General features: G+C 51.7%; 1 protein-coding gene across 5 annotated transcripts in view; it reads right to left on the reverse strand.

Moving 5' to 3' along the window:
• TANGO2 (transport and golgi organization 2 homolog) overlaps positions 1-18,475 on the reverse strand; it is a 40,802-nt gene that overhangs the window by 13,968 nt on the left and 8,359 nt on the right. For all 5 annotated transcript variants that reach the window (XM_047697324.1, XM_047697325.1, XM_047697326.1 and 2 more), the window contains 2 exons: positions 14,943-15,038; positions 4,828-4,916 (listed from right to left, as the gene is read on the reverse strand). In XM_047697324.1, the coding sequence (XP_047553280.1) occupies positions 4,828-4,916; positions 14,943-14,998 (145 nt within the window). In that variant the 5' untranslated portion in view covers positions 14,999-15,038. Of the gene's footprint in view, positions 1-4,827; positions 4,917-14,942; positions 15,039-18,475 lie in introns of those variants that run through there.

Below are 18,475 nucleotides of genomic sequence, written 5' to 3' on the forward strand. Positions count from 1 at the left end.
TCCCTGCTGAGCAGGGAGCCCAATGTGTGGCTCAATCCCAGGACCCTGGAATCATGACCTGAGCCGAAGGCAGCCGCTTAACTGACTAAGCCACCCAGACACCCCAAAAATTAACTTTTAAAAAATCTCCTAGAACTGGTAAGTAAATAGAGGCAAGAATCAGAAAATGAAAATTTAAAAATACCATTTACAATAGCATTAAACAAAACAAAACGTAAGAAAACATTTAAGGAAAAACATGTAATGCCTGAAGACTGAAAACCACAGAGTAGCACTGAGAGAAGTCAAGAAGCTATGATTAAAAGAGAGATAGATGGGCCCTGTTCCTTAACCGAAGAATCAATATTGTTAAGATGACAGTCCTCCCCAAAGGGCCAGAAGAGTCAGCAATCCAAATCCAAATCCCAGGAAGCTTTCTGTTTTACAGAAATTCGCAAGATGACTCTAAAATCGCTATGCACACACAAAAGAGCCAGGAGCCAAAGGAGTCCTGAAATAGAACAAAGCTGGAGGACTTAACACCACCTGATTTCAAAACTTGCTGAAAAAAGCTACAGTAATCCAGACAGTGTGATGTTGGTATCAGCATTGATGAACAGATCGATGGGATACAAAGAAGTCCAAAATAGATCCACATACATGGGTTCAAATGATTTTCAACCAAGTTGCCATAGCAATGCAATAGACAAAAGAGTATCTATTCAATAAATAAGGTCAGAAGAACTGGAGAGATGTGGGGGGTGAGATATGAGCCTCAACCCCTACCTCACACCAAGTACAAAAACGTAAGATAAATCAGACCTAAACACAAAACCCCAGATCAAAAGGCTTCTAGAAGCAAAAAGAGGAAAACATCTTTAAGGCCTTAGGGTAGGCAAAGACACAAACAGAATAAACCATCAAAGAGTAAATCACACTTAACCAAAAGAAAATATTCTGCTTACCAGAAGATGTCATTAAGAAAATGAGTAGGCAATACATTTAACCAACATACCAATCCAGAATGCATAAAAAACTCCTACAAATCAAATGCTGAAAAGTAAAGAATTCCACATCCAGCCAATCAACAGGGACCAGATTTACTCTCCTACCTAAAACCACCAAAAAATAAAATACATGAAACAGTGGGTTTCAAGACACCGGACATCAAAAAACAAAGGACAGAGATCTCTGAGACAAGAAACAAACTAGGTGAACCCCAAGACTGGAGAGGGTCTCCAAGACACTGTATGGGGAGAAGGCCCAGGCAGAGTCCACTGGACTCCCTGGCAGAGGAGAAGGGCTGGGAGCCTGGGGAGACTGAGGCAGCCAGAACTCCTGGGACAGAGGACCAGAGAGGAGAGAGCTGCACAGAACCAGACAACTGATCAGTACATGTGCGTGAGGAAACTACTGTGGCCAGGAAAGAACCATCCAGAAAGATTAGAGGAGACAGGGCGCCTGGGTGGCTCAGTTGGTTAAGCGACTGCCTTCAGCTCAGGTCATGATCCCAGAGTCCTGGGAATGAGTCCCACATCGGGCTCCCTGCTCCTTGGAGAGTCTGCTTCTCCCTCTGACTTTCTCCCCTCTCATGTTCTCTCTCACTGTCTCTCTCTCAAATAAATAAATAAAATCTTAAAAAAAAAAAAAAAAAAGATTAGAGGAGACAGTGCTCACACAGGGCTGGGAAGAGTGCCTGTTCCCAGAAGTCAGCCTAGAAAACCTCAAGATCCAGGGAGCACAGGCAGGGAAGATAGAAGGATCTGCCTGAGGAGGAGGGAATCATTAGCCTTAGTCAGGACATAGCTTCAAAGCCACTTAACCAATCCTAAAAGCAAGACCTCAAAGGATCAAACTGTTTTTGAGCATCTCGGCTGTGTCCCAAAACAAAGCTCAGGAATATTTATAGATACACAAAAATATTCAGTCCTCAACAAGATAAAATCCATAAACATTTGGCATCCAACCAAAAATTACCAAGCATGCGAAGAAGCAGAAAACCACAGCCCTGCTTACTAAGAGTTCAATCTATTAAAACTGAACTAGAACTGAAACAGACGTCAGATTTTGCAGGCACGGATATTCAGTTAATAAAACTATACTCTGCATGCTACAACAGTTAAGAACTTAAATGTAAGAGAGAAAAATTGAATTTCTAGAGATAAAAACTACATTGTGTAAGATAAAAAAAAATACACGGTGGGCTTAAAAACAGATTAGACACTGCAGAAAAAAAGATTAGTGATTGTGAAGATATGGCAATAAAAATGACCTAAAATGAAACAGAGAGAAAAGAAGGTTTTTAAAAATGAATTGAACAGTGGCGCCTGGGTGGCTCAGTGGGTTAAGGCCTCTGCCTTCAGCTCAGGTCATGATCTCACGCTCCTGGGATCAAGCCCCACTCCCTGCTCTGCAGGGAGCCTGCTTTCTCCTCTCTCTTTCTGCCTGCTTCTCTACCTGCTTGTGATCTCTGTCTGTCAAATAAATAAATAAAATCTTAAAAAAAAAAATGAATTGAACATCATCAGGGGTGCCTGGGTGGCTCAGTCAGTTAAGTATCTGACTCTTGATTTTGGCTCAGGTCATGAAATCAGGGTCGTGAGATTGAGCCCTGCATCAGGCTCTGCACTCAGCGGTGTATCTGCTTGAGATTCTCTCTTCCTCTGCCCCTCCCCCCATTCACGCACACGCATGTGCACGCTCTCTAAAAAATTGATAAATTGGAATGAATCTTGGAACACTGAAAAAAATAAAATAAAATTAAGTTTAAAAAATTGACAAATCAGGGCGCCTGGGTGGCTCAGTGGGTTAAGCCGCTGCCTTCGGCTCAGGTCATGATCTCAGGGTCCTGGGATCGAGTCCCGCATCGGGCTCTCTGCTCGGCAGGGAGCCTGCTTCCCTTCCTCTCTCTCTGCCTGCCTCTCTGCCTGCTTGTGATCTCTGTCTGTCAAATAAATAAATAAAATCTTTAAAAAAAAAATTGACAAATCTTTAAAAAAATGAATTGAGCATCATCAAAGTGTGGGACAACCTCAAGAAAACTAATACATGTGTGAAGAGGCAGACAGAGATAAAGAGATTGAGAAGAGAGAGCGGGACCCAGAGAAAATATTTTTAAAAAATAACACCCCAATTTTTCCAAACTTCTAACAAGTTCCCAAGGAAATGCTGATGCTAGTAGCTCAGAGATCACAACTGGAGAACCAATGGCCAACAATTTTGCACACAATTTGCTGATGCCGGATAGTGAGAGGATGTGGATCTTAGTGTCTTCCAGCCCCAACTGGTGCAGTGCCACTGGGCAGCATGCCAGAGACCAACTCCAAATCACTACAAATTAGCCCTGATTTAGGGGTAGGGTGCAGGCTGGAGTGCCGAAGCAGGTGGCCAGGATGGCCAAAGGAGCCCAACAGGCTAACCCTTCATCTGTGTCCTCATCCACAAAAATACTCAAGTGCCATCAGGCCCTCACCCCACCCACCCTGACTGGTTCCCCCACCCCCAACGCCACTTCAGTCTCCCATTAATGCCCCGCAGCAGCGACACACACAGCCTGCCCCATGCCCTTGACCCCCTTCCATTCTACTCTAGCTCAGGATGGTTGGCATGGTACTGGCCAGGCCCACAGGTCCCTTCAGCCCTCCTCATGTAGCCCTGCAGGCCTGACCCTCAACCTCTGGGAGAGCCATGGCTGGCCCAGCCAAGGACCCCACATACACAGCCCCTCTGGGGTTACCATACTGAGGTACTTGAAGCTTACACAACAGGGGTCTCCTGCCCCCCATTTCTATTCTCCTGTCTACACATTTCCACGGTCTCCTGTGCAGCTTCTGAGGAGGCCAAGACATACCCGAGAGACCTAGCCTCTTGTCCCTCTTGCACTCAGCAAGAGGGGTCTCACCTCACAGCCTCACAGCAGCTTTCCCCACTACCTGCCAGAACTCCTGTCCACGACACTGCCCTGCCTCAGTGTCCCCACTCCTGTCCTCTTCCCACACGGTACCAGGATGATCCAGCCTGGGCAGTGTTTCCCTCACACCACCGCCCAACCAGTCTATACAGGCCTTCTGTAGAAGTTCCACAGTCCAGCTCTTAGATATTGCAGGCAAAGCTGGGCACACCTGGTGTCCCTAGGCCCCTAAGGCTACCCACTCAGCCCACTGGACCCCTGAGCACCCCTGTCAGCTCTACCAGGCTCCCTCGTGCTTCCCTGATGCCCAGCTCACAGGCAAAGGGACCCTGGCCTGGCCAGCACTGTCCACGTGCCTCCAAGTAGCCCCCCATGGGCAGAAACTGCTCTCTGTCCACGGGGCTAAGCTGGCAGGGGACAAAGATGTCACCTCCACTTCCTTCCCTCTCTGTGGGAACTCCTCACACAGCTCCCATCTGAGTGTGCTCCAACCAAGCCTCTGCTCCCCGAATTCAGACCAGCTCTCGAGCGAGGCGCACTGGCGTGTAAACAGAAACATGTGCAGGTGTACGTGCACACACGTGCGTACACACCCACACACACCACACAACGACACTTCACGGGGTGACCGAATGTGAACCTGCACCTCCTATGAACCGGACCACACCCCCACTGTGAAAAGGTGGAGCCAAATAAACCAACTGATTCTTCCAGCTACTTCTCTGGGGGTTCACAACACGTGAAAACAGGTGGCTGGTGCTGGGTAGACACTTCAGGGCTGGTCACCTCAATGCTGGTCCCAGACCCCAACCTGGGAGCCTCCCCCATGAGACCAGTCAGCGTCCACTCATTTGTTCTGCACTTATAGTACCAGTTAGAGGCACTCGGGGCCTCCTACTTCCCGCCATACTGTGGCTGCCCCCTGAGGAAAGACTCACCACTGAGGACCTCATTGTTGTTCCCCCAGAAGTCAGCGACCTTGGATGGTCTGTGGTAAAATTCATCCCTGTTGGCTGCCAAGATGAGCCTGAAAAAGAAAGCATGACTAAAGGTCTCCGGGGAAAACAGAAAAGCCAATGTTTTCCTCCTGTTGACAAAGAAAATCTGCCTCCATAGCAACAAAGGCAAGTCCTAAAGAGGACAGGAACTCGCAGGAAACAAAGGTCAGTGATGGTTCCAGACAGGTGAGTTTCCTAGGGAGCCTTCGGCCAAGACTGTGCCCTAGGACCCTGCCGAAGAAAAGAGGAGATGCTGGGCAAAGACGCATATCCCATCCCGCCCTGCATACCCCACTCACCCAAAAAGGGTGGCAGGACCTGCAGAGGGAAGGGCCCTTAGCAGCTGGGACCAAGCGTGTCCCAGGTGTCCCGGTGGCAGAGAGGTACCCCTTCTGTCCGTCTGTCCCTTCCCAAGGCCATCCACTGTGAGCATGTGACTTCCTAGAAATGTGACCATGCCCACCAGAAGGGGCCAGGGTATGCATTGGAGCAGAGCACAGGCTCTCTGGGGGCTGTTCTCCTGAGTTTTGGGGTGTCTGGGAGAAGGAAGAGGGTAAGAACTTCTGTGTTTCTTTAGTGGTTTGCATTATGAATCCAGCAAGTTCTTTGTTGGTAAACAGAAAAGATGTCCATGTTTTCAGAAGAGCTCTAGTTTTAACATAAGAAAACATATTTTCTACGTGGTTTTGCCATTTTAAATAAGAAAATAGACAGTGACTGAGTGGGACTCCATGTCCATGAGACCTCTCTGGGTCTAAGATGTGATGGCCAAAGGACCCTCCGAGCACCATGGGCAGGTGCACAAAGGACAAGGGACCAGGAGCTATGGCTTGGCCACCTGTGGTCACACTGGGTCTGAAACCAAGTCGGTCTAGTCAGTGGTCAGACCTCAAGGAGTCTTCCAAAATAATTTCTGTATTGACTCTTAGATGTATAAGAACATTTAGGGGCACCTGGGTGACTCAGTCGGTTAAGTGTCTACCTTCAGCTCAGCTCCTGATCTCAGTGTCCTGGGATCAAGCCCCATGTGCGGTTCTCTGCTCTTCGGAAAGTCCATTTATCCTTCTCTGTCTGCCCCTCGCCCTGCTCACACGTGCACTCTCTTTTCTCTCTCAAATAAACAAAATTTTTTTTAAAAAATGATTTTTATGAGTACTTGCTTTCAGTAAAATGAGTTAACAAACTTCATAAAACTGAAAGTGAAACTGGCACCCACACCACCGCCCAGGCCCACAAAAGTCTTTCGTCCTGTGTGCAACGACCCCCCCCAACTCTGTACCTCCCCACCCAGCCCCAGCCACAGGCATCAGTAAGGCCAAGGGCTGGGGATAACCATCAAACCCTCCGGATCCGCCCTGGAAGTGTCACCACCTTCAGGACACCCATCCAAACTGTGGCAGCTCTCTATCCCCCCCGGACACAGCATTCTGGGCTGCTCCAGGTCTTGGGGACAGGCACTCAGGGAGGAGTTGCTGTCCCTGATATGAACCCCCAGCCATTCCCAGAACAGTCCTCTGCAGCTCCACCTGTCGGACCCCAGCCCCAGGTTGAGGTAAGCAGCCTTAGGGAGAAGCCCCTGGGCCTTGACCCCTATCTTCCACCACATCTACTTTGTCCCTTTCTTCTGTTATTCAATTCTGGATCCACCCCGGCTGCACAGAGGGCACTGCTCCACAGGCTGCCTGTATGGGCTGGGGACCCCACCAACCCCTGTGGGCGGAGGTCATTCCATGTGGTCAGGAAACGGTGCTCTCCTTCAGACACGCATTCCTGCTCGTCTGCTCACTTGAACGGGCAGGGTTGTGCGGGGAGTGGACCCAGGGAGGCCGGGGAGGTGCTTCCCAAATTGACACTGGTACTATTGGCTTCTGGTTCTGACTCTTATGTAAGTCTCCAGAAAAGGAAAAATTAGGGAGAGGGAAAAAAAAGCTGACTGAGCAGAACCTTCTGTCCTAAGATTTCCAACTCCCTACTATTTTTAAAATAGGGAGCAGTGACATGCATTTGTTAATAACTAGAAAATTTAACTGCTGGGTTATTGCTGCCACAAGAGTCGCTATTTAGGGGCACCTGGGTGGCTCAGTTGGTTAAGCAGCTGCCTTCGGCTCAGGAGTGATCCTGGGTCCTGGGGTCAAGCCCCACATCGGGCTCCCGGCTCAGTGGGGAGCCTGCTTCTCCCTCTCCCTCTGTCTGCTGCCCTGCCTACTTGTGCTCTGTCAAATAAAGAAATAAAAATCTTTTTAAAAAAAAAAAAAAAAAAGGAGTCACTATTTCGCTGAATTGCTAGTGGTTTGCTGGGGATTCCATTACATATCTAATTGGGAAACATGTGGGCCTGAGTACTCACATCAAGGCTCCAAGTAAGAGAAAGTACTCTCTCACTCACCACTTCTGGGTGCTGCAACCCCAAAAGGCCATCTGTGCCACAGCGCCCAGAGGCAGGGGCCATGCCCACAAGCCAGGGGCTCTGAGGACAGCAAGTCACCCAAAGCTTTGTTCTAATAACTGAAACCACCAACGACTCATCACTGATGGGATTCCTCACCCTGCGACTGGGGGTGGGTCTGTGCATTGTCTTGAGGTACTGGGTGTACACCACCTGAGTGAGCCTGCGCAGCACCCATGGGGAGGAGTCTGTGCACCACCTGTGGGGCAGAGTCTGTGTACCACGGGAGGGTGGGTATTGTGCACCACCTGCAGTGCACAGTCTGCGCAGTACCTGGGGGGAAGGAGTTTGTGCACAGTCGGGATGGTGGAGTCTATGCACCATCTAGGGGGTGAGCTGTGTGTTGTCTAGAAGGTGAGTCGGTGCACCATCTGGGATGGGCCTGCACACCATCTGGCGGGGGTAAATCTATGACTATGCGGTGGGGGGGGGGGTCTCTGCACCATCTGAGGGAGCAAATCTGTGCACCCTCCATGGAGAGTTTAGCACCAGGTAGCAGGTGCCTGGGGCCATGGCCCATGATGTCACCAGCAGTGATGAGTCCCACGGAAGCCACCAGAAGGATGTGATAGCTCGCCCAGCAGCCCCTCCAGACTGGAGTCAACAAGGAGACTCAGATCGTGAGTCTAAAATTTTTTTTTTTGAAGATTTTATTTATTTATTTGACAGAGATCACAAGTAGACGGAGAGGCAGGCAGAGAAAGAGAGAGAGAGAGAGAGAGAGGGAAGCAGGCTCCCTGCTGAGCAGAGAGCCCGATGCGAGACTCAATCCCAGGACCCTGAGATCATGACCTGAGCTGAAGGCAGCGGCTTAACCCACTGAGCCACCCAGGCGCCCCAGATCGTGAGTCTAAACAGGCATTCTGGGGCACCTGGGTGGCTCAGTTGGTTAAGTGTCTGCCTTCAGCTCAGGTCATGATCCCAGGGTCCTGGGATTGAGCCCCACATCCAGCTCCATGCTCAGGGAGGAGCCTGCTTCTCCCTGTCCTTCTGCCTGATACTCCCCCTGCTTGTGTGCTTTCTGTCAGATAAATAAATAAAAATCTTAAAAATAAACAAATAAACAGACAGACATTTTTATAAAGATGGTGGTTCTACGACAACCACGATGGTGTTACTTGACAGGAAGTGTACTGGTTTTCTTTGGGGCCTCACAAATGGCCACACATATAGCATGTGCATGCAGCAGCTCAGAGCGGGGCCTACTTCTCATCTCAGTCTGCGGTCAGGAGCACGGGCCGGATGTGCCGTGTGCTCTGCTCAGCGGCCCCTAAGGTGCCAACTGGCAGGGTGTTGCTGAGGCTCAGCATCTTCCTCGTGTTCCTGAGGTTGCTGCAGAATTCCTGTCCTCGGCCGGGGTCACTCTCAACGCCTGGAGGCCACCCCCAGCTCTTGGCCATGGGCCCCTCCAAGCACAGCAGCTTTTCTCTTCAGGAGGGGCCTGGCACCTCTGGGGGGCCCCTGATCACATCAGACCAACCCAGGACTTCTCCCATTTAACTACCTCCAAGGCAGCCAATTATGGACCTTCATCACATTGGCCAAATCCCTTCGCATTTAGCCCCACAGTCCCACACACAACCAGGGGAATGCATGACACCGATGTATACAGCGGGGGCAGGAATCTTGGGAGCCTACCACAGGGGTTACGGGAGCTCACATTTTACTTTGTATGTCCTGTAGGGTATGACTTTTTTCCAAAAAACATGTATCCCTTTGCAAATAGGGGGAGAACTGGAATCCCGGGGAAAGACCGCTGCCTCTACAGAGCAAGGTCAATCGGACCCCAGGGCAAAGCTGCAGCCAACAGGGAAAACTTCTAAGTCAGCACCTCCCAAGCTGCTCAAATAATTTCTCCTCTGCTCCACTCCTCACTGCAGTGCTGCAGGCATCAGTACCAAAACTAAAAACGAACAGAACTGACATTAGGCATCCAGACAGTACTCACACTGGGTAACCGTCGCCAAAAATTGGAGGTTCCAAGTGCCAGGGCATGGGAGGCAGAAGCTGGGATCACCCAGGGGAATCCCACAGCTGGGCAGGGGCAACCCCTATAGGGAGTCACGCCAAAGGAGACCCCCTTACCAGGGCCAGTTCAGTACCAAGAAGATAGACGGGGAGGCCCGAGGGCATCTGGGGAGTCATGCCAGGTCAATGGGATGTGACATGGGGACGGCTGCCACACCTGGAGGGACAGGTATCCCCAACAGCGAGGGGCAGTGGGATGGTAACATAGGGGACAGGAGGTGTAGGTCATGGTATCCATGATACCAGGGCTGAGCTCAGCATCAGGCCTGGAGATGGTCTGTGGAAGTGGCCATGCTCATTTCACTCCCTGGGCAGGGGCTGAGCTGGCTCCCTCCCTCCCTGCCTACGCCCAGGGAGTGTCATTCAATGATACACTAGGACTGCTAAATCTGGGCAGAACAGACCACAGGACGCGTGCTCTAGCAGGCTGCTTTCTCTTGTGGGGAAACAGATGATATGATGATCAAATGAGGCCCAAGAGAAGGAGAGATGCTTTGGGAGCCATGCCTTTCATCAGCAGACCTTCAAAGTGGCAGGCCACAGACCAAATGCCACCATCGCTGGGCCAGGCCCAGGCAGGGGAGGACAGGGACAGGCTCATCTTTCAGGGACTGACTCCTGGGAAGCCAGAAAATACACGCCTGTGAGATCAGCCTCTGGCAAGGGTAGAACCGGGGGTGACACTGCCCATGCCATCAAAGGTGAGGCTGTCTCATTCTTTTCTGTAGGGCAGAGAGATGTTTAAATTATTTACATATACAGTTGACCCCTGATCACAGGGGTTGGGGCACCAACCCCCCTTCCTGCACAGTCAAAAATCCATGTATAACTTTTTTTTTTTAATTAAAGCTCTTATTTATTTATTTGGTAGAGGGAGAGAGAGAGAGATGGAGTACAAGCAGGGGGAGCAGCAGAGGGAGAGGGAGAAGCAGGCTCCACACTAAGCAGAGCCCAATACGGGGCTCTATCCCAGGACCCTGGGATCAGGACCAGAGCCAAAGGCAGATGCTTAACCAACTGAGCCACCCAGGTGCCCCAAAATCCACGTATAACTTTTGACTCCACTAAAACTTAACTGGTACTGGCCTACTGTTCACCTGAAACCTTACCAATAACGTAAACAATTAATTCATGTGTAGTTTATACATTATGTGTATTACATGCCATATTTTTACAATAAAGTAAGCTAGAGAAAAATAAAACATTATTAAGAAAATCACAAAGAGGTGGGCCTAGCTGGCTCAGTCGGAAACCTCGACTCTTGATCTAAGGGTTGTAAGTTCGAGCCTCACGTTGGGTGTAGAGATTACTCAGAAAAAATTAAAAATCTTAAAAAAGAATCATAAGGAAGAGAAAAATACATTAAAAATACATAAAGTATAGTATCATACTTTAAAAAATCTGCATGGGGGCGCCTGGGTGGCTCAGTGGGTTAAAGCCTCTGCCTTCCGCTCGGGTCGTGATCCCAGGATCCTGGGATCAATCCCCGTGTCAGGCTCCCTGCTCAACCGGGAGCCTGCTTCCCTTCCTCTGTCTGCCTGCCTTTTTGCCTGCTTGTAATCTATCTGTCAAATAAATAAATAAAATCATTTAAAAAAATAAAAATAAAAAATAAATTAAAAATCGGCATGTAAGTGGACTGGCACAGTGCAAATCCACACTGTTCAGAGGCCAACTTTACATGGCAAGGATGGCTACCATCCCAGCTACAAAAGTCCCCTTCACAACCATTGGCCCCGGGAGCAACGGTGACTGCAGGGATGAGCTTAACCCACAAACAAAACCAGGTGCTTACCATTACCCCAAGTGTCAAGAAGCCACTGCATTTGTGATGAAAGTAAGAGTGCCTAAGAGAGTGCACAGAGCACAGGGTCTTTGATCGGTCCCAGCCACGTGGATTGGCTTGGTGGGCAGCAGAGTCCAAGTGGATGGTGGCCCCAGCACCTGGCTTGTCCAGCTTGGTGGGGGAGAAGTTGGTCTGTACAAGGCACAATGATGATACACTGCGAAGACATACTTCGCCACCAAACAGAGACATGGGCTGACATGGCCTGGGAAGCCTGTGGCAAGGCCATCAAAAGACACTCGAGGGAATCAATTTGGCAGTTCCTCAGAAAGTCAAACACAGAATTGCCATATGATCCAGCAATTCTGCTTTGGGGTATCTGTCCCCAAGAGAAAGGAATGTGGGACTCAAATGGACACCTGTATGCGAATCTCCATGGCGGCATGAATCACAATAGCCAAAAAGGGGCAACAGTGCAGATGTCCATCAAGAGATAGGCGGATAAAACTGTGGTCTTGCATATGGTGGGATGTTACTCAGCCTCAAGAAGGAAGGAGATTCGGACACCTACTACACCGTGACCTTGAGGACCCTATGCTCAGTCAAAGAAGCCAGTCACACAAAAAAATACTACGATTCCACTTATATGAGGTTCCCAGAGCAGTCAAGGTCATAGAAACAGAAAGGAGACTGGTGGTTCCCAGGGGTGGGGGGAGGGAAATGGGGAGTCAGTGTTTGGTGGTGACAGAGCTTCAGTTGGGGACAATGAAGGGTTCTGGAGATAGATGGATGGATGGCACGGAAGGTTGCACAACAATGTGAATATACTTAATGCCACTGAACTGGACATTTGTCCATGTTTAGAATGGCACACATTCCTATTCCTGCCAGTTATTGGGGGGTGGGGGGTGGGGAGAGGAAGACACAGCAGTGGATGCCAATGCAGGGGACAGAAGCTGGTGCACCCCAGGCCAGGACAGGGATGGCTAAAGCAAGAGGGGTGCTGGGTCAGGTCCTGCTGGCCCCATCCAGGGCCTCCTCCCTACCACACTGATGGCCCTGGAGCCTGGCCTGCTCCCCATCCCACTCCAGGCACCAGGAACCTCTCTCCAACCTCGGACAGGGCCAGGCTTGGCCTCTCCTCACTGGATCTGCTGCAGTGTCCCTCCCGAGGCGTTCTGCAACTTGCTCCCCCATCCTTTTCTCCTATCATGCACATACAGAACCACGGACACCAAGGGCCTGCGGCCCACCCATTCTCAAGGGCCAGAGAGTCCCACAGCTAGAGCAGGCGCTCCAACCCGAAGCCCCTCTTGCCTTCCCACGCAAGAGGGTAAACAAGTGGATTCGGTCAGTCACCAGAGGTGGCAAATGTAGTTTCTGGCTCGGGGCTTTGGAATACACTGGAGAGAAACGCTAAGGCACTCTCGAATCACAATCCATAAGGAGTCGTGGAGAGGTCATGGCAGTGACACACAGATCCTGAGCAAAAGCAAGAGAGACCTCTTTCCTCCTTTTCCCGTGTTTATTTTACTGACAGAGACTGGTGGTAACTTCGGGAAACACCACATCCAGGGAGGCTGTGGCTGAATGTGGTTGTAAATACAGCCAGCAACAGACCCAGGAATTGTCAGACTGCGTGTCCCCAGGCGAGAAATCCTTCACTTCTCAGGTGAAACGGAGTCATTTTGTTGGTATGTAAGGGTTCACGTGAGCACAGAAGGGAGCACATAAAACCTCAAAAGCCAAAGGGGTCGACCGTGTCCGGGATCCAGTCCTTATGACTCAACCCCAAATTTGCCTCTCGTTGCCTCCTCATAATAAAGGAGCTGAACTTTGAGACTGATACCTTATTAAGTTTTGTCAGTAGAGGGCGCTGGAGAGACACCCCGAGGGAGAGGCTTCTTGGCCTGGCTCCAAGGTGCTTCCTCAGGCCCCTTCTCCAGCTCCCCCAGGATGAATCCCAATACACATGGGGCTTCTCCCAAGCACCCAGTGTGGCCAGCACCTCTGCCCAGTATCCTCCCGCGACAGTTGCCAGCACACTGGACAGTAGACTCCTAGCAAGTTCTGCTGCTATGGCACCCCAGCGATTTCTTTCCTAGTCAATGCACTGTGGCTGAACCTCTCCGGCAAAGTCTGGCTCTCAGCCTGAGGGTGGAAGATGGGGCTCTGCCCAGGGCATTCCAATCCTAGTATGGTTAATAATTCTGGATGTTACGCTTCCCCAGCTCAAATAAATCACTGCACCTGGATTCTGCCCACTGGCTGCACCCTGACTCAGAGCTCATTCTGCTGGGGGTCGTTCAGGGTCAGCTCCAGGATCCTGGCCTGGCCCTGCTGGCCACTCTTCTGAATGATGGGAACACTGGGGACTCTTCAGTCCCCAGCCGCTGGCCTGGAATGACTTTCATTCAGCACGAAATTAGGCAACATGGTGTCTGTGCAATTTTGCACGGTGACTCAAATCTAAGAAGCTAGTCATGATGATTTAAATCATTTCTGGTATAAATTTTAAATGTATTTATTTGTTTTTTAATTTTATTTACTTATTTGTCTGAGAGACAGCGAGCACAAGCAGGGGGAGAGGCAGGCAGAGGGAGAAGCAGGCTCCCCACCAAGCAAGGAGCCCCATGTAGGACTTGATCCCAGGACCCTGGGATCATGACCCAAGCCAAAAGCAGACACCCAACTGACTAAGCCACCCAGGCGTCCCTTTGGTATAGATTTTAAAATGATAAAAACTGGGGCGCCTGGGTGGCTCAGTGGGTTAAGCCTCTGCCTTCGGCTCAGGTCATGATCTCAGGGTCCTGGGATCGAGTCCCACATCGGGCTCTCTGCTTGGCGGGGAGCCTGCTTCCTCCTCTCTCTCTCCCTACCTGCCTCTCTGCCTACTTGTGATCTCTGTCTGTCAAATAAATAATAAATAAAGTCTTAAAAAAAAAAAAGCATCCCCTTTAAAAAAAAAATGATAAAAACTTTCCAAGCAATTGCACTAGTGATCAGTTTAAAATATCATTTCGGGGGCACCTGGGTGGCTGGGATCGAGCCCTTCGTTGGGCTCCCTGCTCAGTGGGGAGCCTGCTGCTACCTGCCGCTCCCCCTACTTGTGCACTCACTCTCTCACTCTCTCTCGCTCTGTCAAATAAATAAATAAATAAATAAATAAAATGTTTATTTGGTTTTTTAAATGTCATTTTTGGTTTTGGGTTACCTCTCAGTCTTATACCTGGAAAAACGTAGATGAATTCCCACTAGGTTGCCCCAGGGAACAGAGGGGCACATCCAGAGCCCAGGATCATGGGGAGCGGTAGGGGGGTGCATTGGACCATGTCTTACCCCTTTCTGGCCTCAGTTTCCCACCTCCTCTGCTGGTCTCCCAGCTTCCCCACCCCTACCCTCATTCCCCAGCTCAGGACCCACAGACCCTCTGTTGCCACCACCACCCAGATTTTCCACTGGCAACACAAACCAGCCAGTCCAAATGGGGCTTTTGCTCATCAAACCAGTTCTGCCATCCCTGGTGCCCCTGTCGAGACCACAGGGGTGCACCCCTGGCTGGCCGCACGTGGCTTCTCTGTGCTGCTCACACAACGACCTTAAGCAGCTAAGTCTCTGTATGTCAGTTCAGCGTTCCTGCCACCGAGCGGTACTCACTGCCACACCCCATACTGAGTAACCACTGTGGGACGGGGCAGGCCCAGCCTGTACAGCCTGTCCCCACCTGGGCACTAGGAGGACAGTGGGGACCCTGAGGCCAAGTGGAGGACCACAGACACAGAGCAAGGGGGTTACCTGTATGCATTTTTAGAGACAGGGCGAGGATCAAACTTAAAGAAGATGATGCACATGGGTCCCTGAGAGTGGCTTTGTTCACAAAGGATCACCAGTCTGCGGGAAAAGGAAAAAAAATGCGTTGAATAAACAGCAGACAACACAACACTGCCTTCCTGCACCTGCAGTGCTCCCTGGCCCAGAACGACCTGCCTCCGGGATGCCCCTGACCCTCATGGGGCACGGCAGAATATGCCAGACACCATGATGCTCATCAGCACCAGCCAACCATCTCCCTAAGTGTGCACACACATCAGCACTGGCCAGACTGTCCCCGCTGCCTACAAGGCTCACTGGCCCTGGCCACACCACGTGGAGGCTGGCCACATGAGCAAGAATGAGACCCACAGGCACAGCTGGGGAATCCGGTGGGCACCCTTCCCCACCACACCTGAGTGGCCCTGTGGTTTGTTCCATCCCCTCCACCTAGACCAAACTATCCCATCCCCTGGCAATGGCACCTATTCCAGGCCCCAGCCCCCAAGGAAGGGCTGCATCCCATCTGACCGGCCTGGGGATGCCAGCCCACGCCATCCACCCATGACAGCACAGATGCAGCCTGGGGACCCATGTAAGCAGGAGGGCCCAAGGGGCAAAACACAGGTGCTGGTGAAGTGGACAGGCAGCCAGGTCCCAAGGAGCGAGGACAAAGTGCCTACCCTTGTAACACGCAGGCCCCGGGCCTGGCGGCCTCTAGGCCCACCAGATATTTACCCCCAACCGAGCTGAGGATGGAGATGAGCTCCTGAGGCCACTGACCCTCGACAAGGTGGCTGTGAGGGGCTCTGGTCCTGTATGTGTGCCTAAGCCGGGGCATGGCTGCAGGGCGGAGCCAGAGGCCAGGGCCAGGGAATGGATGACACAGAGGCTGCGGAGGTATTGAAGGGAGCCAAAAAAGATACCCCAAGAAGAGCCTCATGAGCAAGGGAGGTGAGGGAGTGTTCAGCAGATGTGTGTGCATGTGAGGCGTTGAGGTCTGCACGCATGTGCGAGTGTACAGCCACGTGTGGGTATCTGCGTGTGTGTGTTCCCGCCCATGCCTACATGCGGGCATGTGACTGTGTGTGTACATGTGCCTGAAGGAGGCCGCTGAGCTCCCAGTGAGCTAGCCTGGGGCCCCTGGGACTGGGGAGGGTCCATGTGGTACCCTGCCTATCCCCCACCCCAAAAGAGTAAGCACATAGTGCCTAGTAGAACAGGGTTTGGGGTCTGTGAATTGGGTCCCAGCTGGGAGAAGGTGGGATGTGATGCCCAGACCCTGCCCATCCTTGCTCCAGGTTTCAACATAAACCACAAAAACTGTGCCGTTCCTAAAGCCATGGCGGGGTTGGGGGGGCTGGGGGGGGGACCAGCCCATTGTGAGGGCCGCCAGCATAGTGATCCCTTCAGGCATGGGAGGAGGAGGAGGAGTGAGCAAGAGGGGCTCTAGTTCAGTGCCCCAAGCCAGGGTCCCCACCACCCACACACATACAGTCCCAAGAGAGGCGGACCCCTGCCATGGAATGGGGCAGGGGAACAGAGGACAGGTGAGGGCCCCCCTCTAGACCCGCACAACTGCTCCCAGTTCTTGGGTCTCTGAAGTGAAATATTTTCTGTTTGGGGACTCACAGGAGGAGGAAATTCCTACCATGCCAACACTGCCCTCTAAGCTGTACCATCACCCAAGTGTGGGCGGGTGGGTGGACAGGTGGCAGGGGATCTGGCCACAGAGCATGGAAAAGCCAAGGAGGGGCCGAAGCCCAAGGCTGGCACTGTGGACACGACCACAGCTCGGGGCCACATGGAGGTCTTCCTGTGGCTGACACCACGCTGTCCCTGCCTCTCCACTCCTTTCTGCTCACTGGTCTGGCTGGCCTGGGAAGTAGAGGGAGGGGGTCAGGGAGGAGGGATCCACGCCACTACTGTCGCCACTGGCTCCCACAGGCCCTGGAGGGATCCCCACGACTCTGTCCCATGTCCCCCCTGCCCCAGCCCCTGCAGGCATAAGCATCAGTAATGCCTCAGGGAACCGATCCCTGTCCTTGGTAGAACCCTCAGCTGTGGGTGACATCACCATGGTGACCAGTGCAACTGCAGAAATGCAGGGTGCCAGGAGATGGAGCTGAAAGCAGTGCCTGATGCAGAAGAGGTCCCCGAGGTGACAGCAGCACATTGGGTTCCCACCCTTGGCTGCCGGGGTAGTGCCCACTAGGGCCAGCATCCTAGGCTTACCTGATGATATCAAGACTGGTGGGCAGGCTGCTGGAACTGACCCTTCTAGTAAAAACAACTCAAAATGCTTGAAAGAATATGAAAAGATCTTAAAAGCACCCAAGAACTAACAAGGTCATGCAGGATTTGGCCAGTATCTCAGAGAACGTGGGAACCCAGAGGAAAAAAGAGAGCAGAGTACGCTGGCTATTCCCTGGGGCACTGGCCTCTGTGGGCAAACTGGGCTCTGGTGGCCATGAAGGTGAGGGAGACTGAAGATAAGGCCCAGGGCTGCCCCAAGATGGGACTGTAGTAGGAAACCCTCCCCTGAGTGGAGCTGGGACCCTGAAAGGCACCACTCCTAGGGTGAGGGTGGGCTCTATCCTCAGCCACCCCCAGGTGCCACAGGGACAGCACACAAAGCAGGGAAGAAGCTCTGAGAAGTCACAAGAGCACAGCCAGGGCCACACTGGGGGTCCAGGGATCCTCATGCCAAGACTCGAATTGACAGTGCTCCTCAGCACCTGGAGAACCGAAGTTCTCATCTTCATGCTAGACCTCTGAGAAATCCCACCAATCATTTCCAGGACAAAGAGCAGGACAATCAGAAAGAACGCCACATAACAAAACCCAGCGCCATAAGCAAGGAGCAGCGGAAAGTGATCCCCCACACATCTCACAAACCCACCAGGCTCTGACTGCAGAAAAATGAAGCTGGAGAACATCTGCAGGAAAAGGATCCAAGAAAGAAGAAACCAAGAGGTCCGCAAAGAACCGGAAAGGACTTTTAGAACCAGAAGCTCTGGGAACCACAGATTAAAACTCAGCAGTGGATTTACAATGAGCAGATTAGACACAGCTGATGAGACAGGTCAAATTGTCCAGAACGTGATCCAGGGAGGTAGGAAGCACATGGGGCCTCCTGGGGTCCTAAGTGACCCACCCACCAGGGGCAGCAGGTGGTCACCTACCACTTGGCCATTGTCCACCACAGAATACACAGGCCTTCTCACTCCCACAAAGGAGAACACTGCAGGAGAGGTCAACTGGCACTGCCTATGGCAACCAGGCCAACCGGGGTCAGTGGGAGGAGCCCTGCCAAGCCATCACTTCTGAAATCCCACCCACTCAGAGCCCCACCAGGACAGAGGATGGTTCTGAGGCTTACTCCACCAGGGACATGCTGTCCCACCAGGAACATGCAGCTCCGGGTTATCAGAAGAGGCCATGACGTAGGCCTTGGCCTGCTGTGCACCTCTCTGGGCTGTGTGCCTAGCTGCTGGACAAGGCCATCCACTGGGAGC

This window comes from Lutra lutra, chromosome 12 (assembly GCF_902655055.1).
Source record: "Lutra lutra chromosome 12, mLutLut1.2, whole genome shotgun sequence".
NCBI classification, from domain to species: Eukaryota; Metazoa; Chordata; class Mammalia; order Carnivora; family Mustelidae; genus Lutra; species Lutra lutra.